Here is a 21555-nt window from a genome sequence, read left to right as displayed (position 1 = left end):
CGTTGATTCAAGTGGCCAGTCTTCACAGGTGAACATGGAGAATGAGTATCTGCAAGTTATTGAACTATGGGTGGCATTGCGGTGAGCGCTAATGTGTGCCCACAAATAGGAGCTTTACAGCGAGCCTTATGCAGCATGATCAGGAACCTTTTGGACATTTTTTTCTTGTTTTTCTTCTCTCTACCAGTCTCTTGCTGTCTCACCAACCCCGTCCTTGCGAAAAAGAGCTGAGGAGGACTGGGGCTAATTGTATCTTCTGTGCTGTACCAGCTAAGATTGGATAATTGAGCTGAGCCCAAGAATTGGATATAGCTTCTTGGCCTGCTTGGCCCAGTAGTAAAACGCATTTACCCAGAGTACTGAAGGTTTTTCTGCATTGTATCTTTCCATCATTTGTTAGAACCTGTTGGTTGTTATAATTTTATTGTAAATAACTGTTAGATGAGACGTAACTGTCAGATGTAAATGCATCATTTCCTCCTAGGCATTGAGTAAATTCTGTTCAGTTTGTTATTAATCAAACTGCATTTCTGCTTTATTCACTAAGCTGTGATCATTGTCAGAAGAGACGAGATTTTATTAAATTACTGTTTCCACTATCTAATTTTTGAGGTGTTCACTCCTCTGGAAAGGCCAGGAAAGATAGTGCTCTCTTAATTGTCACCATTTCTGAGGTGACCTTCAATGATTAAATCATCTCTAGTGGATTGTTCTGGGGTTTCTTTTCTTATCCCCATCTACCTCCAGTTTCTTATGTATCCATTGGTGAGATTATATATTGTAGCTTCACAGAGTCTGAATGTAAGGATTTGTGTGCCAAAGCTATAATCTGTTGTAAGCTGCTTAAAAAGCAGAGGAGGAATACAGCTACACAGCCAACAAACGCAGGGCTGCTCTTGTGCAAAATAAATTTTCTTCACTTGTCTTCTGGTGTAAAAATGATAAACTAAGGCTTGTGAGCAGGAGGCATAATGATGCATATTAACTTGACTCTAGCATCTCCATCTGTAATATTCTTACTCAAGTCTATTACACAGATTTGTGTACAGGGTCAGAGAAGAGAGTCCTGTTAAAAGAAAACTGTTAGCGGCAAATAGCACAGCTTTTTGAAACAGAATTGAAATTTCAATTTGACCCACCTAGTGAGAGCATAGTTGCCTATGCCGCCCTGCCCTGGGTCTTGCATCTTTATGTGTGGTCATCGTACAGTATCCTCTGAGCATGCTGGTGCTGTGGTCTTGTTATCTATTCCTCACGTACCTCTCTCTTTACCTCTCCTTCACTTTTCTCCGCAGCTTGCTCACTACCGACAACAAAAAGCAAAAGGTGACTGCTCGGATTCGACGAAAAAGAAGAAGAAGAGGAAGAGCCAGGCTATCCACCAGGATGACCTTCCTTCGGAAGAGCACTCATTAGCTGAACAGGATGGGGCTATCGTGGGACAGGAGGTAAATCACACACGTTGCATTTAAGGATGCCAAGGAGTGAGCCAACCTCAAAATATTTTGATAAATTGGGAGAGGGGGAGGTTGGTTACATAATTTTACAAAAAAATATTAACACTACCTCAAAGCTACATTATACAGAAATCATACAACTGTGTAAAATTATAGCATAATACATGGTAGGGGAGGTGACATTAATACACCTATGAATGCAGATCTAGTAGAATAAACTGCTTCAGTTTTCAAAACCACCATAACTTAAGATGTTCAGTACAAATTGGTGAGCTGAAGAGGTTTCCATAGCAGTCTCAGTAAAAGTTGCTAATTAAAATGTTCCTTATGTCCTGCCATGTGGCAGAGCAACAATTCTACAGCAAACACTTTTCACTATTTCTTTCACCACCACCTCCGCTCAACCTTGTAAAATGAATTTTCCTTATTTGCATGTATTGAAAAAGTTTTGCTTTATTTGAAGTTTGTTGTCTCATTGGTTCTGTTTGACTGGTTGTCATTATCTGAGACCCTCCAGAATAAGGATGTGCCTCAGTGTTTGAGTAAGCAACATTTGGGAAAGAGAATCTTTTAAATTGATGTGGCCCTTGGAGAACTGCATAACAAGAATCCCTGCCATTCTGTTCGGGATATTTTTATGTACCTGACAAAGTAATTTAGAATGCAATAGAGTAACAGTGCAGTATAAATTGGATTTGTCACTCCACAGACATAAAGATGTAACGAGCCGAATTCATTATGTAGTTGTTTAGCCCCGAGGAAGTGAAACATAAATCATCTTGGTTTCTGTCATTCACCTTCTAAGGTGAATGGGCTTGATGTGAAAGAACCCAATTGGCACCAAGCAGGTAGAAAACATTTGTGCTAATAACTTGTTGTTTTCAGCTATGTTGTTACAGAATCTACACTGATGTAAAATTGAAGTCTTCAAAAAGTTAATCTCAATCGGATTTCTATGTAAACCCTGAACTCCTCTAACTCTCAAAGTTGATTGATAGAAGCCAAGGTGACCCATAAACCAATTCTTCAGGGTTAACAGCTGAGGGAATGAACTTAGCAAGTATATTGTAGGGACAGGAGTAGGACCCTTAAATTTGTTCTGCCATTCAATCAAATCATTGCTGATCTGCACTTCAATCCCATTTATCTTGCTTTGAATGATTCTCCCCCCCCCCCCCAACCTTTTCAGATTGTGTTGTTTGATACCATCACTGAATAAAAATATTTTCTTTATTCATTCATGGGATGTGGGCTTCACTGGCTGGGCCAGCATTTATTACCCATCCCTAATTGCCCTTGAGAAGGTGGTGGTGAGCTGCCTCCTTGAACAGCTGCAGTCCATTTGTTGTAGGCACACCTACCGTGCTGTCAGGGAGTTCCATGCTTTTGACTCAGTGACCGTGAAAGAATGGTGTCAAAGTCAGAATGAAGTGTGGCTTGGAAGGGAATTTGCAGGTTCCCATGCATCTGCTGGACCCTCTTCTAGGTGATAAAGGTCATGGGTATGGAAGATGCTGTCAAAAGAGCCTTGGTGAGTTGCTGCAGTGCATCTTGGAGATGATACACACTGCAACCACTGTGTGACAGTGGTGAAGGTGGTCATCCAGGCTCTATCACACTTGTGACTTGAGTCTTGTAGATGGTGGACATTCTTTGGGAAGTCAAGAGGTGAGTTACACTCTGCAGAATTCCCAGCTCTTGTAGCCACAGTATTTATATGACTTATCCAGTTCAGTTTCTGGTAACCCCCCAGGATTCAGTGACGGTAATGCCATTGAATGTCAAGGGAAGATAATGAGATTCTCTCTTGTTGGAGATGGTCATTGCCCAGCACTTCTGTGGCGCGAATGTTACTTGCCACTTCAGCCTAAGCCTGAATATTGTGCAGGCCTTGCTGCATTTGGACATGGGCTGCTTCAGTATCTGAGGAGTCATGAATGGTGCTGAACACTGTGCAATCATTCAGCAGTCATCCCCACTTCTGACCTTGTGATGGAAGGAAGGTCATTGAAGTAGTTCAAGATGTTTGGGCCTAGGACACTACCCTGAGGAACTCCTGCAGTGTTGTCCTGGGACCGAAATGAATGATCATCCTTTATGCTAGGTATGTCCCCAACCAATGAAGTGTTTTCCCTCGGATTTCCATTAACTTCAGTTTTGCTAGGGTTCCTTGATGCCACTTGGTCAAATACTGCCTTGATGTCAAGGGCATTGACTCTCACCTCACTTCTTGAGTTCAGCTCTTTTGTCCATGTTTGGACCAAAGCTAATTGGCAGAAAGCAAACTGAGGGTCAGTGAGCAGGTTGTTGCTGTGCAAGTGCCGCTTGATAGCACTGTCGATGACACCTTCCATTGCTTTGCTGATGATCGTGAGTAGACTGCTGGGACGGTAATAGGTCGGGTTTGATTTGCCCAGGTTTTTGTGGATAGGACATAGCTGGACAATTTTCCATGTCATCGGGTGGACTGGAACAGCTTGGCTAGGGGCACAGCAAGTTTGGAGCACAAGTCTTCAGTATTATTGCTGGAATGTTGTCAGGGCCCATAGCCTTTGCAGTATCCAGTGCCTTCAGCAGTTTCTTGATATCACATGGAGTGAATTGAATTGGTTGAAGACTGGCATCTATAATGCTGGGGACCGCAGAAGGAGGCTGAGATGCATCATCCACCTGGCACTTCTGGTTGAAGATGGTTACAAATGCTTCAGCCTTTTTTGCACTGATATGCTGGGCTTCTGCATCATTGAGGATGGGGTGTTTGTGGAGGCTCCTTATACTGTTAGTTGTTTAATTGGCAACCAACATTCACAACTGAATGTGGCAGGAGTATGTTGATTAGATGCATATGAACACACAATTAGGAGCATCAGTAGGCCACTCAGCCCCTCAAGCCAGCTCCATTATTCAATAATGTCATGATTGATCTGATTGTAACTCCACATTCCCATGTACCCACGGTAACTTTTTACCCCCTTGCTTGTCAAGAATCTATCTAGCTCTGCACTCTGCTTCCACTGCTTTTTGAGGAAGAGAGATCCAAAGATTGTCTTAAATAAGCAACATTTTTTTTTAAGACAGTGACCCCCTAGTTCTAGATTCTCCCATAAGAGGAAACATCCTTTCCACATCCACCCTGTCAAGACCCCTCAGGATCTTATATGTTTCAATCAAATTGCCTCTTACTCTTCTAAACTCTAGCGGATACAAGCCTAGATGCCTTACCTTTCCTCATAAGACAACCTTCACATTCCAGATATTAGTCAAGTAAACCTTCTGTGAACTGGTTCCTATGCATTTACATCTTTCCTTAAATAAGGAGACCAATAGTGTACATATTACTCCAGATGTGGCCTACGACACTACCCTGAGCAACACATGCAGTGATGTCATGGAACTGTGATGATTGACCTCCAGCAACTACAAGCATCTTCCTTTCTGCGAGATATGACTCAGCATAGAGTTTTCCCCCCAATTCCCATTGACCCCAGTTTTGCTAAGGCTCTTTGAAGCCAGGCTCGGCCAAATGCTGTCTTGATGTCAAGGGCAGTCACTCTCGCCTCACCTTTGGAGTTCAGCTCTTTTGTCCATGTTTGGATCAAGGCTGTAATGAGGTCAGGAGTTGACTGACCCTGACAGAACCCAAACGGAGCATCATTTATTGCTAAGCAATTGCTGCTTGATAGCACTGTTGATGACCCCTTCCATCACTTTACTGATGATTGAGAGTAGATTAATGGGGCGGTAATTGGCCGGGGTTGGATTTGTGCTGCTTTTTGTATACAGGACATACCTGATGCTGCTCCTGGCATGCCCTGTTGCACCCTTCATTGAATCAGGGTTGATCCCCTGGCTTGATGGTAATGGTAGAGTGGGGGGATATGTCAATCCATGAGATTACAGATTGTGGTTGAATGCAATTCTGCTGCTGCTGATGGCCCACAGTGCCTCACGGTTGCCCAGTTTTGAGTTGCTAGATCTGTTCGAAACCTACCCCAATTAGCATGGTGGTAGTGTCATGCAACATGATGGAGGGATCCTCAATGTGAAAACGGGACTTTGTCTCCACAAGGATCGTGTGGTGTTCACTCCTATCGATACTGTCATTGACAGATGCATCTGTGCCAGGCAGGTTGGTGAGGATCAGGTCAAGTATGTTTTTCTCTCTTATTGTGCTCCTTACCACCTGCCGCAGATCCAGTTTGGCAGCTATGTAATCTAGAATTCGGCCAGCTCAGTCAGTAGTGGTGCTACCGAGCCACTCTTGGTAATGGACATTGAAGTCCCCCACCCAGTGTACGTTCTGTGTGCCTGCCACACTCAGTGCTTCCTCCAAGCAGTGTTCAAATGGAGGCGTACTGATTCATCAGCTGAGGGTAGGTGGGGTGGCACGTGGTAATCAGCAGGACCTTTCCTTACCCATGTTTGATCTGATGCCATGAGACTTCATGGAGCCTGGAGTCGATGTTGAGGACCCCCAGGGCAACTCCCTCCCGCCTGTATACCACTGTGCCGCCACTTCTGTTGGGTCTATCCTGCTGGTGGAACATGCGTACTCAGGGATGGTGATGATGGTGTCTGGAACATTGGCTGTAAGGTATGATTCGGTCAATGTGACTCACTAGAATGTGAGTCAGCTCTCCTAATTTTGGCACTAGCCCCTGGTGTTAGGAGAATTTTGCAGGGTTGTTTGGGCTGAGTTTGCCCTTGACGTTTCTGGTGCCTCGGTCGATGCCAAGTGGTCTGTCTGGTTCCATTCCTTTTAGTCTTTTTAGTGGTTTGATACAAACTGAGTGGCTTGCTGGTCCATTTCAGAGGGCTCTTAAGAGTTTGGATCCACATGCATGTGGCTCTGGAGTCACATGTAGGCCAGGCCAGTTCAGGATGGCAGATTTCCTTCCCTAAACTGAATTAGTGAACCAAATGAGTTTTTACGACAATGGTTTGAGGTGCCATCTTTCAGATGAGAAATTAAATTGAGTCCCTGTGCTTTCTCAGGGAGGATAAAGATCAGCCAGATATTTCCAACTCTTTTTTTGTGCTTCTTTAAACCAATTAATTCTTTTTGCCTGTTACCCAGTTTGTTTTATTTCCAGACACATCCTTGTTCATCTTTCATGTTTTTCCATTTGGATGAAGGTCAGTGAGCCTGGAGCCTAAAATTACCCATCCCCTCCATTTGATATGAACTGACCTACTTGAATGTTTCCAGCATTTGTTACTTCACTTCATGAATTTGCTTTTTCTTGTTTTCCTTTTATAATTTTGAAAGCTGCTTTTTTTTCCTGGGGTTATTCCTTTTTTTCAAAAATATTCTGAAGACTGATTTGAGATCCTGAGATCTTAGTGCAAACTCCATTTTGTCTAACAAATGAAGAGATGACTTATTACAAATGTTTATTATGAATTTCCTGCATGTTATCTTTTAAGTAATTAAGTCACCTTTGCTTTCCTCAGGTTGATGGTGAACTGTCAAACACAAGTACAGTGGAGGACCTCATAGTTGAGGTGAGCTGTTGATCCAAATGCCAAACTTCTCTGCCTGATGCACAGCAGTTTTTATTTTGTTTGCTCTATTCAAAAATCAGTTCTACAATTAGAGTCGTTGACACTCAGTCCTATATTCTTCCTGCAGTACTGCTTTGTACTTCCCTCTTTAAGCCACTTGCTGCAAATAGTAATTAGTTTTGTGAAGCACTTATGAGATGTTTCGATATAACAACATATAGTATTTTTCTGCAAACATTTCTGGATATCTAGATTGCATTCTGTGCCCACAAAGAAATTTTAAATTCAAAAGTGAGACCTGATTTTGTATGATAGTAACCACATACCAAAGTTATCCAGAAGCCTGATAAAGGTATTTGATTCATGTGCCAGTGCTTTTTCTCGTACACTTTCCCGGGAATCCCCTTTTCTTTGCAAGATTGCTTTCTGTATGTTTTGTTTAATGTCCCACTCCATTTCTTCTCCATGCTCGAATTTTCTATCCAGTCTCTGAAGTTTAGACTAATTAGCAGCTTTCCTATACCTTTATCAAGTAACCATTCTTTATGCATGAGTCAAAATGTTGTCATGCTATTACAATGGAGGGATGAAAAAGACCAACTTGAGGCAAAACTAACTTGACATCCACTAATGCATAACTTTCAAAATGATAGTTGGCAGCCGGGCTGAATGCTCTTCCTACTTGATACAGGTTGTTTGTAATTTAAGGAATCAACTGAGCTGCATGATCGAGATAATTTTATAATTACGCCCTCTGAATTGGTTATTTTCTTTGCCTATATGGGTTTGTTTTCATAGGATTGGTTGCCGATACATTTTAGAAGCAATGCAATGCTGGCTGTTTATTTGTATCTGACCCTCCTTTTCATTTCCCCAATTGTATACCTAATTACATTATTTAAAATCAAATAAAAGCAAAATGAAAGACCTTCATATCAGATGATCTCTTCCAGGAGGAAGAAGTGAATAACAGCGCAGAGTATGCCCAAACAGAGCAACAGGTCTGCCGGTTAAGAATAATCGAGCTTGAAGAGCAGTTGCAAGGCAAAGAAATAGCTTTGGAGCATCTTGTCACTAAGGTGGAAGATCTTCAGGACCAACTGACTACTTGCCAGGAGAGTGAGCAAATACAACAGGTATGGATGAAAAATACTCTCTACAGTTGGAGCAATTCAAACATTGGATTAAGTCTTTTTTATGCCTTTTTAAATTCTGTGCTGCAACTGAAATGAACTTTAATTCTACAATACAGTCACCACTTGCCATGCAGCTTAGAGCCTCATCGCCTGCTTTGGCATATCCTGGCAGTAGGATTTAGCACTGACCGCACAGCTCCTTTTGCAGATGTTTGCAGAAAAATTGAGCTCTTAAAGAAAATCCTGGGTTCAAAAATAAATTCTTGCTTCTCTCAGGAAACCCTTCTGACAAATTTTCTCATTTTTAAAAAACATTAATTTCTCTGATATTTTGCAGATGTTGAAACATGGTGGTTCATGGTCCTGTGAACGGCCCTCTGCTATCTTGTTGAAGTAGACCTTTCTTCTGTGAACCTAGACTTTCATAGGCTATTTGGCTGTGGAGCCATTGCACCTAATTCTGTCTTTGCCTGACATTTGTATGTACACATTTTCTGCTGGAAAGTGATCAAAAGCGGGAATCAGTTCAAGGGTGTTGAAGGCAGTGATGGAGCCCCAACACACTGAGTCCAGCTTGTTCCATGCAGGTCTGTCTGGTTTTGTATTATGCCAGGTGATATAGCTGAGCTTTGAGGAATCTCTTTCCTTATCTCATAACTATTAATTTAAGCAAAATGACCATAATGGAGAAATTAATGGCACTAAAGAGGGACCAATTCCCTGGATTTCGTCCCAGAGGTGTCAAGTAAGTAGGTTGAGGACGTCGCATTATCATCCCCTCTTGATTTGGGAGCCATTTTTTTAGTTTGGAAAATTGTACCATAGACCAGGTAGTTCATGGAGGCCTGCCTCCTTAGCTTGCCCCACGCTTGTGGAATGGTGCCCCTCAAGTAGTAGAATCAGTTGTTTCTCTCAAATGGAGAGAGAGATACCTATGGTCCTTTGTAGGCAATGGCTAATTATATCATCTGACATCTGTTGGGAAATTGCTAGAATCTGTAATTACTGATAGGTTGACTGAACACCTTTGAGAATTTTCAGCTTATCAGAGAGTCTTCACGAAAAATAGGTCATGCTTAGGAATTTTTATTTTTTGAAAAGGTAGCTAAAATAGTGGTGAGGGGATGTCCATGCATGTTATTTATTCGGACTTCCAGAAGTCCCTCATAAGAGACTGTTAACTAAAATTGAAACTCATGGACTTGCAGGCAAATTGTGGAACTGGTTAGGAAATTGGCTGTGTGGCAAGAAACAGAGTAGGGATAATGGGCAAGTACAATAATCACAGAATTACACAGTGCAGAAGAGGCCCTTCGGCCCATCGTGTCTGCACCGACACGTGAGAAACAATAATAATGTAACCAAGTCTGACCCACAAAGCATGTTAGGGTCTCAACTGTTCACTGTTTATTACAGACTTAGGATAGAAAGCAGCATATCGAAATTTGTCAATGACACTGAGATAGACAGTATTGTAAACAGTGTAATATTACAGACACGGTGATAGATGAACTGAATGAACAGGACTGGTGGCAAAAGATTTCAATGTAGGCAAATGTGAGGTCACCCAATTCGTGTAGAACAATTAAATACTCAAAGGCTAGAGACAGTGGAGGTTCGAAGAAACTTCGGTGTCCAGTATGTGGAAGTGCCATGAGCAGGTGCCGGAAATAATCAAAAGGGCGAATGGAATGCTGGGCTTTATATCTTGAGGACCAGAATACAAAGGGACAGAAACCAGCTATACAAAGCACTGGTTAGACCACACCTGAAGGAAGGATAAATTGGCCTTAGAGTAAGTGCAGTGTAGATTTTATAGAATGATACCTGGACATCAGATGTTAAATTACATTCCCTAGAATTTAGAAGATAAGGGTGACTTGATCAAAATTTTCAAGTATTAAGGGGAACAGATAAGGAGAAACTCTTTCCTCTGGTTGGTGAATCGAGGATTAAGGAGGCATAATCTTACAAAAATATAGAGCCAGACTTTCAGAGTAATATCAGAGTGAAACCTCTACACATAAAGGGTCGGTAGAAGTTTGGAACTCTGTTCCGCAAATGGCATTAATTGGTGATGGATCAATTGTTACATTTAAAACAGAAATGGATGGCTTTTTGTTAACCAAAGGTGTTTAAGGGATATGGAACAAATCCATAGCTGGGGTTTGGTTGTGGAGGATAAATGTTCTTGTTGGATGGGGGAATAGCCTCGAGGGGCTAAATGGCCTATTCCTGTTCCTGTTGTAGTCTTGTGCTCAGTTAGCATTGTGGAGTGTTACATTTTTAATTTTTCTGGCTACTCTGTAAGTTTGACCTTTTAAAGAAGAGATTTTCATTTTTTTGAGACTGACTTGGTTTAATCATGAGGTCTTCAAGACGTTTTAATCTAATTTTCCCATGGTATCTCAATTTTAATGCAAAATAACTCGTACTGATTCATTGTTTCAACTGTCACATACAGATGAATAGTTAGCTTCCAGATTGGGGGAGGGGTGAGAAAAGAATCTTGAAGAGATGCATGAATTTTTTTTTTTCATGCCGAAACCTTGATTTTCTCTTTCTTGCTCATTATGTATAGTATTTTGCAGTGGATTTCTAAAGTATTTTCTTTCTCCTCCACTCTTTGGCCACACCATGTTTCAAATTGGTCATGTTAATCCCAAAATATTATTTTCTGAAATAAATCTAGCTAATTTTTACAGTGTAGCATGCTTGGGAGGGAAAGGTGACTTTGGTCCTGTGGGGCTGGTCATTAGCTTGGAGGCAGTGAGAGGTTGATTTGAGATGGGGTAGAACAGGTTTCCCTTAGACAAAAACAGAATTACCTGGAAAAACTCAGCAGCTCTGGCAGCATCGGCGGAGAAGAAAAGAGTTGACGTTTCGAGTCCTCATGACCCTTCGACAGAACTTGAGTTCGAGTCCAAGAAAGAGTTGAAATATAAGCTGGTTTAAGGTGTGTGTGTGGGGGGCGGAGAGATAGAGAGAGAGAGATGGAGTGGGGGGGTGTGGTTGTAGGGACAAACAAGCAGTGATGGAAGCAGATCATCAAAAGATGTCAACGACAATAGTACAATAGAACACTGGTTGTTCGTCCCTACAACCACACCGCCCCCCCCTCCACCTCTCTCTATCTCTCAGCCCCCCACACACACACCTTAAACCAGCTTATATTTCAACTCTTTCTTGGACTCGAACTCAAGTTCTGTCGAAGGGTCATGAGGGCTCGAAACGTCAACTCTTTTCTTCTCCGCCGATGCTGCCAGACCTGCTGAGTTTTTCCAGGTAATTCTGTTTTTGTTTTGGATTTCCAGCATCCGCAGTTTTTTTGTTTTTATCTCAGGTTTCCCTTAGGTCCTGCTGAATTTAATGGCAGGACCTGGTTAACATTTGTTTTGTTTTGTTTCCTGGCTGCAGCATGTCTGATTGTCAGGTGGGTAGGCCTTCGGCACTGGGCTGTAGACTGGGAGAGGATCAGAGAAGATCAAGGAGGATCACTGGTGGATGAAATTGGAGACTTGGGGAGTGGGGATCCGAAGGGCCAAGGAGGTGTCTGGTTGCAGCCGGTGATTGAGGCAGTTGAATTCTGTAGGTAAATGGAAAGGCATTTCGCTCCAGGGTCCAGCAGTCTCTGCCCCACTTTATCCGCAGCCCAGGATACCAGGCCTGCCCAGGTTAAATTTTTAATAGTGACTAATTTTGAAGCCTGTTGTCGTGTTGTAATATTTAAGTGACTAATGTGCCTACTACAAGTAGGTTGGTAACCTACCTCTGTTAAACTGGAAGTGGGTAATTTTCAAAATTTGTTTTTAACATGATACCTGATTTAAATCCACCCATTTAGGGGGTGCTTTAATCCACCCCCGCCCCCCTGTTCCCACCACTGAAGTTTTCCTCCAGTCACTTGTGTGTTTTAATTGTTAGAGATTGGTTGCTATTAATGGCAGCTGTCTTAACATTGCCTCATCCAACTATCAGGATGAATGAGGGCAAATTAAATGGACTTTGTTTTTGTTCATTCTTGCACTTGCTCTTCCTCTGTGCTGTGTTAGAGATAATGTACAATAAGTCACTTCTGTTTCCACAAACACTTACTGTTGTCCGCATACTTTTCTGGTGTTGAGATTTGGGATGCAGCTAAATTGCTCATTCACCCTAACCTCCACGTTGCCCCAAACCAATAAATAGCAAATCTTGCTGAGCTGTTGTACAGCAAGTGGCAATAGCCTTCCAGTATATTGTTGGGGAGGGCATGTTTCACTTCTGTTCTGGGAGCCTGCAAGTATACCAGGTGGATTAGCATCGATATTATAATCCTCATGTACTTGAGGATTTTTTCCAAATACGGCTGAATAGTGATTAAAGAAGTGCTATACGCACTAAATGCCATAAATTGTTACGTCACTTTCATTTTCTTTAAGAAATGCTTGCATTTATAAAGTGCCTTTCTCAACCCCTCAATGCCCCTTTACAGCCCCTTCTGGAAGTTTAGCCACTGTTGCAATGTTGAAAATGCAGCAGCCAATTTGTACACAGCAAGGTTCAACAGAATCACAGAATCAAACAGTGCAGAAGAGGCCCAATGACATGTGACAAACACCTGACCTACCTACCTCATCCCATTTACCAGCACTTGGCCCATAGCCTTGAATGTTATGACGTGCCAAGTGCTCATCCAGGTACTTTTAAAAAGGATGTGAGCCAACCTGCCTCCACCACTCTCCCAGGCAGTGCATTTCAGATTGTCACCGCCCTCTGGGTAAAAAAGTTTTTCCTCACATCCCCCCCTAAACCTCCTGCCCCTCATCTTGAACTTATGTCCCCTTGTGACTGACCCTTCAACTAAGGGGAACAGCTGCTCCCTATCCATCCTGTCCATGCCCCTCATAATCTTGTACACCCCGATCAGGTCGCCCCTCAGTCTTCTCTGCTCAAACGAAAACAACCCAAGTCTATCCAACCTCTCTTCATAACTTAAATGTTTTATCCCAGGCAATATCCTGCTGAATCTCCTCCAGTGCAATCACATCCTTCCTATAGTGTGGCAAAAAGAACTACACAGTAGTCCAGCTGTGACCTCACCAAGGTTCTATACAACTCCAACATGACCTCCCTACTTTTGTAATCTATGCTTTGATTGATAAAGGCAAGTGCCCCATATGCCCTTTTCACCACCCCACTAACATGCCCCTCTGCCTTCAGAGATCTATGGACACACACGCCAAGGTCCCTTTGTTCCTCAGAACTTCCTAGTGTCATGCTGTTCATTGAATACTTCCTTGTCAAGTGATGGACATGTCCCAACTCATGTTACAGTGCCACATGAGGGGACATGTTGCCACATCCTTTTATAGTAGACTCTAGCATTTTCCCTACTATTGATGTTAACTGCTCTGTAATTCGTTGTTTTCTCTATCCCTTTTTCAAACAGTGGGGTTACATTTGCCACTCTCCAATCTGCTGAGACTATTCCAGAATCTACAGAATTTTGGATGATGACAACCAATGTATCCACTATTTTCACCTCCCTGTTAGTACCCTGGGATATAGATGATCAGGGCCTGGAGATTGATTGGTTTTCAGACCCATTAATTTCTCTAGCACTATTGTTTTAGTAATACTAATTTCCTTCAATTCCTCCTTCTCACTAGACCTTTGGTTCCCTAGTATTTCTGGGAAGTTATTTGTGTTTGCCTCTATGAAGACAGAACTAAAGTAGTTGTTTAATTGCTTTCCATTTCCTTGCCTCTATTATAAATTATCTCGTTTCAAACTGTAAGGCATCTACATTTCTTTTAACTAACCTTTTTCTTTATATGTACAGTCTGCTTTTATATAAGTACAAGCTTCTATGTTCCTTGCAAATTTACTCTCATACTCTATTTTTTCCCTCTTAATCAATCTCTTGGGCCTCCTTTGCTGAATTCTAAACTGCTCCCAGTCCTCAGGCTCGCTGCTTTTTCTAGCAACTTTATATGACTCCTCTTTGGATCTAATACTATCCTTAATTTCTTTTGTTAGCCATGGTTGGGCTGCTTTTTCTGTTTGTTTTTTTGCACCAGAAGGGAATATATAACTGCTGCAATGCATACATTCATTCCTTAAATATTAGTCATTGCCTATCCACTGTCATGCCTTTTAATGAAGTTCCCCAATTTATCTTAGACAACTCTTGCCTCATACCTTTGTAGTTTCCTTTAAGATTTAGTACCCTAGCTTCAGATCGGACTACTTCACTTTCCAATCTAAGAAAGAATTCTATCATATTAAAGTCACTGTTCCCTAATGGACCCTGCACGACAAGATTATTAATTAAACCCTTCTCATTGCACAATACCAAATCTACGATAGCCTTGGTTGGTTCCTCGACATACTGGTTTAAAAAACCATCTCGCGCATACTCCAAGGAATTCATCTGCCACAGCATTGTTGCTAATTTAGTTTGCCCCGTCTATATGTACATTAAAGTCATCCATGATTACTGTAGCACCCTTGTTACACGCATCTCTAATTTCCTGTTTAATGCCATCCCCTACCTTATCAGGACTGTTTGGAGGCCTGTAGCCAACTCCCACTAATGCTTTCTGCTCCTTGTTGCTTCTTAGCTCCACCCAGACTGATTGTACATCTAGATTTTCTGAGCCGATATCCTCTCTCACTGTCGCGCTGATTTCATCCCTAACTAACAACACCACGCCACCTCCTTTTCCTTTTTGCCTGTCCTTCCTAAATATCGAATACCCTTGGATATTCAGTTCCCAGCCTTGGCTGGGAACCATGTCTCCGTAATCGCAATCATATTGCACCCGTTTACACTTATTTGAGCTGTTAATTCATCTGTCTTATTGCGAATGCTCCATGCATTTATAAACAGTGCCGTTAGACTTGTTGTCTTAACATTTTATACATCGTTTTTTAATACAATGGCCCTATTTGCTACTGGCGCTTGTTTCCTCTGTCTTCCACTTTAGCTTTCTACTTATGTCTTTTATTCCTAACTTTGTTTCCCTCTCTTGTGTCTGTTCCCATTCCCTGCCAATCCCTCCCCGACAGTACAAGCAAATACCCCTGTGAGGATATTGGTCCCTGTCCAGCTTGTACAGGTCCCATCTTTCCCAGAATCGGTCTGAATGCCTGAGGAATCTAAATCCCTCCCTCCTTCACCATTCCTCCAGCCACGCATTCATCTGGTCTAGTACCTATTCCTGATCTTGCTAGCATGAGGCACTGGGAGTAACTCTGAGGGGGAGGCGATGGCGTAGTGATATTGTCGCTGGATGAGTCATCCAGAGACCCAGGGTGATGCTCTGGGGAATCCCACCATTGCAGATGGTGGTATTTGAATTCACTGAAAATCTGGAATTAAAAGTCTAATGACCATGAAACCATTATCGATTGTTGTAAAAACTCACCTGGTTCATTAATCCCCCTTAGGGAAGGAAATCTGCCGTCTTTACCGGTCTGGCCTATATGTGACCCCAGACCCACAGCAATGTGGCTCACTCTTAAATGTCCTCTGAAATGGCCTAGCAAGCCACTCAGTTGTATGAAACCACTACAAAGTCTCAAAAAACGAATGAAACCGGATGGATCACCCAGCATTGACCTAGGTACCAGAAATGATAATGGCAAACTTGGCCTTGTCGACCCTGCAAAGACTAACATCTGGGGGCTCGTGCCAAAATTGGGAGAGCTGTCCCACAGAATAGTCAAGCAACAACCTGTCATAGTCATACTTATGTAATCATACATTACAGACAATGTCCCAGATACCATCATCACTATCCCTAGGTATCTCCTGTCCCACCGGCAGGACAGACCCAGCAGAGGTGGTGGCACAGTGGTGTACAGTCAGGAGGGAGTTGCCCTGGGATTCCTCAACACTAACTTTGGACCCCATGAAGTCTCATGGCATCAGGTCAAACATGGGCAAGGAAACCTCCTGCTGATTACCACGTACCACTGTCCCTGATGAATCATTGCTCCTCCATGTTGAACATCACTTGGAGGAAGCACTGAGGGCGGCAAGGGTGCTGATTGTACTCTGAGTGGGTGATTTCAATGCCCTGCACTGAATGGTTCGGTAGCACTACTACTGCACGAGCTGGCCAAGTCCTGAAGGACATCGTTGCTAGATTGGGTCTGTGGCAGGTGGTAAGGGAACCAACAAGAGGGGAAAACATACTTGACCTCACCAACCTGCCTGCCACAGATGCATCTGTCTATGACAGCATCGGTAGGAGTGACCACTGCACAGCTGTTGTGGAGATGAAGTCCTACCTTCAGACTGAGGATACCCTTCAATGTGTTGTGTGGAACTCCCACCGTGTTAAATGGGATAGATTTCAAACAGCTCTAGCGGCTCAAGACTGGGCATTCATGAGACTCTGTGGGTCATCAGCAGCAGCAGAATTGTACTTGAACGCAATCTGTAACCTCAAGACCTGGCATATGCCCCATTTCCATCAATTCAGGGGGATCAACCCTGGTTTAATGAAGAGTGCGGGAGGGCAAGCCAGGAGCAGCAGCAGGCATACCTAAAAATGAGGTTTCAACCTGGTGAAGCTATAACATAGGAACAGGAGAAGGCCATTCAACCTGTTGAGCCTGCTCCACTATTCAATACGATCATGCTGATTGAACACTTGAATACCTTTTACCCATGCTATCCCTGTAAACCTTTACGTGTTTGTTGATCAGAAATCTATCAATCTCTACCTTGAACATACTCAATGACTGAGCTTCCACAGCCCTCTGGGGTAGAGAATTCCAAAGATTCACAACCCTCTGAGTAAAGAAATTTCACCTCATGTTGGTCCGAAGTGGCTTCCCCCCTGGCTGTAGACTCCCCAACCAGGGGAAACATCTTACATGCATCTACCTTGTCTATTCCTTTAAGTATTTGGTAGGTTTCAATGAGATCATCACTCATTCTTCAAAATTCTAGAGAATACAGGCCTAGTTTGCCTAATCTCTCTTCATAAGACAGTCCTGCCATCCCCGGAACAAGTCTGGTGAACCCTCATTGCACTCCCTCTATGGCAATAATATCCTTTGAGGTAAGGGGACCAAAACTGCACATAGTACCCCAGGTGCGGTCTAACCTAGCTTCTATACAATTGAAGCAAGTCTTCACTACTCCTGTGCTCAAATCTCTTGCGATAAAGGCTAACATTCCATTAGCCTTCCTAATTGCCTGCTTCACCTGCATGTTTGGTTTCTTACAAGGACACCCAGGTCCTTTTGTTCAACTTCACTTGCTAATCTTTTACCATTTAGGAAATACTCTTGCACATCTGTTCTTTCTAAAGTAGAGAACCTTACATTTTTCCACATTATATTCCATCTATCATGTTCTTGCCCACTCATTAAGCCTGTCCAAATCCTCCTGTAACAGATGCCAGTCTTTAGCCAGTTCAATTCACTCCATGGGATATCAAGAAACAACTGAAGGCACTGGATAATGCAAAGGCTATGGGCCCTGACAATATTCCGGCAATAGCACTGAAGACTTGTGTTCCAGAACATGCCGCGCCCCTAGCCAAGCTGTTCCAATCCAGCTACAACACTGGCATATGCCCAGCAATGTGGTAAATTGCCAGGTATATCCTCTGCACAAAAAGAAAGACAAATCCTATTCCGCCCCATCTCGATCATCAGTAAAGTAATTGAAGTGGACAACAGTGCTATCAAGCGGCACTTGCTTAGTAATAATCTGCTCGCTGACACCCAGTTTGGGTTCCACCAGGGCCACTTGGCTCCCTTGCCTCGTTCCAGCCTTGGTTCAAACATGAACAAAAGAGCTGAACTCCCGAGATCAGGTGAGAGTGACTGCCCTTGACATTGAGGCTGCACTTGGCCGAGTGTGGCATCAAGGAGACTTAGCAAAACTGGAGTCAATGGGAATCAGGGGGCAAACTCTCTGCTGGTTGGTGTCACACCTAGCATAAAGGAAGATGGTTGTGGTTGTTGGAGGTCGATCATCTCAGCTCCAGGATATCACTACAGGAGTTCCTCAGGGCAGTGTCTTTGGCCTAACCATCTTCAGCTGCTTCATCAATGACCTTCCTCCAATCAAAAGGCCAGAAGTGGGGATATTCACTGATGATTGCACAATGTTCAGCACCCTTCGCGCACTCTTCAGATACTGAAGCTGACCAAATGCAGCAAGACCTGGAAAATACCTGGGCTTGGGCTGACAAGTGGCAAGTAACATATGTGCCACACAAGTGCCAGGCAATGACCATCTCCAACAAGAGAAAATTTAACCATTTCCCCATGACCTTTAATAGTTTTACCATCACTGAATTCCTCAATGTCAACTCCTTGACGATTACCATTGACCATAAACTTAAGTGGACAAGCCATATAAATACTGTGGCTGCAAAAGCAGGTCAGAGGCTAGGAATCCTGGGACGAGTAACTCACCTCCTGACTCCCCAAAGTCTGTCCACCATCTACAAGGCCCAAATCAGGAGTGTGATGGAATACTCCTCACTTTCCTGGATGAGTGCAGCTCTCACAACGCTCAAGAATCTTGACACCGTCCAGGACAAAGCAGCCTGCTTGATAGGCACCACATCTACAAATATTAACTCCCTCCACCACTGACGCATGGTGACAGCAGTGCGTACCATCTAGAAGATGTGCTGCAGGAATTCACCAAAGCTCCTTCAACAGCACCTTCCAAACCCATGACTGCTACCATCTAGAAGGACAAGGGCAGCAGATAGATAGGAACAACACCACCCGGAAATTCCGCTCCGTGTCACTCACCATCCTGACTTGGAAATATATTGCCGTTCCTTCACTGTTGCTGGGTCAAAATACTAGAATCCTCTTCCTGTGGGTGTACCTACACCACATGGACTGCAGTGCTTCAAGAAGGCAGCTCACCACCATCTTCTCGAGGGCAACTAGGGATGGGCAATAAATGCTGGCCTGGCTAGCAAAGCCCACATCCCATGAATGAATAGAAAAAAAAATGAGACACTGTTCCTGTATTGTGCATTATCTTATGGTGGAGGGAAGGCCATTGGTGGAGTAGGTGAAGATAGTTGAGTCTAGCACATCTACTTGTAGCCAGAGTATCACTTCAGTACCTTCTCTTTCTGTGGCCACACCATGGCTCTGGTGTCCCCCAAAGATCTGTCCTTGAACCCTTCATTCTCATCTGCTTGCTCCCTTGGGAACAGCATTCGAAAGCAGAGTGTTAGCTTTTGCATGTACGCTTACAACCTCCAGCTCTACGTCACCACTGCCTCTTTCAACTCCTCCAGTGTTGCTAAATTATCAGATTACTTATCTGACCTCCAGTACTGAATGAACAGATATTTCCTCCATTTAATTATTGGCAATGCTGAAGCCATTGTTTTCGATCCCCCCTCCAAACTCTGTTTTGGAGCAATAACTCCATTCCTCCTGTGTTTACAGTCTTGTTGTCTTATGTCTCTGAGCTTCTGACCTCGTATCTGTGCTTATTTCGACCTTCATAACATCACCTGGTTTTACCCTGTCTCAGCTTGTCTGTTGCTGAAAATGTATTCTTGCCCTTGCCACCTCCAAACTTGACTATTCCAATGCTGGCTGGTTTCCAATGTTTTCTCTTCCATAAACTTAAGGTCATCCAAAACACTCTATCTGGGTCCTTACTTGTACCAGTTTCTGTTTCTCAGGCACCCTTGTGCTGGTTGACCTATGTTGGTTCCCAGTCAAGTAACATTTTTCTTTTTTTATGTTCTCATCCTTTTCAAATCCCTCCACTGCCCTACACCACTACCAGCCAGCCGCACCCCCCCCCCCCCAATCCCCATCCCCCTAATCTCCTCCAGCTCCCAGTCCTCAAATATCTGCACCTATCTAATTCTCACCTGATGAGCTTCCTCAATTTCAGTCATCCCACCATGGGTGGTTGTGCCTTCAGCTGCCAAGGACCTATACCTCTCTGCCTCTGCCTGTAACTCCCTTTTAAGATGGTCCTTAAAAATCTATCTTTTTGACCAAGCTTTGGCCATCTACCCTAATATCACTTCTGTGGTTAGGTGTCTGATTATGCTTTATAAGGCTTTTGTGAAGTCCCTTGGGATGTTTTGTGGCTCGGTGTCTGATTATGCTTTATAATGCTTTTGTGAAGTCCCTTGGGATATTTTATGTTGAAGGCACAGTATGAATATAAGTTGTTTGAAGGGTGACTAATAACTTAAGAGTTAGGTGTTGAGAGTTTCAAAGGAGAGAGAGACACAGAGGTTGAGGCTGGGAACTCCAGAGCATTTGGCCGTAGATAGCTGAAGACACAATTTTCAGTGATGAAGCATGGGAAGTTACAAGCAGGCAGAGCTGAAGGGATGCCAAGGACTTGGAAAGTAGTAGAGCTGGAGGAGGTTACAGAGATGAGGCTGGTGATGGGCTGCGGTGGGGGGGATGTGGTGGGGGCAGTCTTGTGCAAGGATTAAAGCACTCTCTGGCGGTCATTATTTGTCATCCTCAAATTAAAATATAACTGAGTAAAATCAATATAATTCTAATAAACTTGAAATAAATGTTCTCATTTTGCTCTGGTCTCATCAGGAGTTAGAGATGGCCGTACAGAAGAGGAATGATATAATTAGCCAGCTGACTGATAACCTACAGCAGGTTATTCGGAACAGAGATGAGGTCCAACAGGAAGCTCTGGAGTTAACTGATCAGATTCAGTCTTTACAGCACCAATTGCAACAGGTACTTAGAGATATGCTACTTAATCCAGACACCTTTTGCTTTCAATGAATATATTAAGTTGACTGCCACTTGACATTGCTACTCATGCAGAATTTTTTTGTTGTCATTTATTAAGGAGCAGGGCAGTGTTCTGCTTTGGATGTCCGAGATGAGCATCAAACATTTCTTGATTGATTCTTGCATTATCTAAATGCAATGCAAAATTCCTTTAGTTCTGCAGCTTTAGAAGAACAGTTCTACTTTGTTGTGAATATTTTACTTGTCTATACCTGTAATTCTTGTGTTCTGAGATTTAGGATTAGTTTTGTTTGCTAAATTTCAGTGTAGTTGGTCATTGTATATACATTCCTGCCATGATATATATTCATCTCGTGAAGCAATCAAATTAACATTTCTCTTGCAGAAAATGTGCATGGTACTCATAGTAATATAACAATCTGAAAGGATTTTTAAAAATTAAGCCTTGACGCTACATTATTTATTCAATGTGATTTATTTGGCATGGTATTGTTTTTGTATTGCCGTTAGCAAGATATTTCCCTGAGTAATGAAAACCTCTATCAGATGGTGCTCACGGGCTACTGGATAATCTTGAGGTGTTTTTTAAAAGAAGAGCAGAGAGGTGGATTCATCAAGAGTAGGTTTAATTAAATAAATTATTATAACACAAGTGTCAGCTCGGTTCAGTGAAAGCAGTACTGTTTCTCAGAAGATTTCTTCTTTCAGAAGAATTAAGCGCA

At 42.9% G+C, this 21555-nt stretch overlaps 1 protein-coding gene across 8 annotated transcripts in view; it reads left to right on the top strand.

Annotated features, from left to right (window-relative positions):
* The window catches only part of pcnt (pericentrin), a 316492-nt gene that overhangs the window by 26342 nt on the left and 268595 nt on the right, over positions 1-21555 (top strand). For 7 of the 8 annotated variants that reach the window (XM_041200684.1, XM_041200683.1, XM_041200681.1 and 4 more), the window contains exons 2-5: positions 1296-1448; positions 6912-6962; positions 7916-8098; positions 20666-20815. In XM_041200684.1, the coding sequence (XP_041056618.1) occupies positions 1296-1448; positions 6912-6962; positions 7916-8098; positions 20666-20815 (537 nt within the window). The remainder of the gene's footprint in view (positions 1-1295; positions 1449-6911; positions 6963-7915; positions 8099-20665; positions 20816-21555) is intronic. The other variant, XM_041200682.1, reaches the window with a different exon arrangement.

Source organism: Carcharodon carcharias, chromosome 12 (assembly GCF_017639515.1).
Source record: "Carcharodon carcharias isolate sCarCar2 chromosome 12, sCarCar2.pri, whole genome shotgun sequence".
Classification (NCBI taxonomy): domain Eukaryota; kingdom Metazoa; phylum Chordata; class Chondrichthyes; order Lamniformes; family Lamnidae; genus Carcharodon; species Carcharodon carcharias.
The sequence above is the reverse complement of the archived record's forward strand: the minus strand, read 5'-3'. Positions and strand labels throughout refer to the sequence as shown.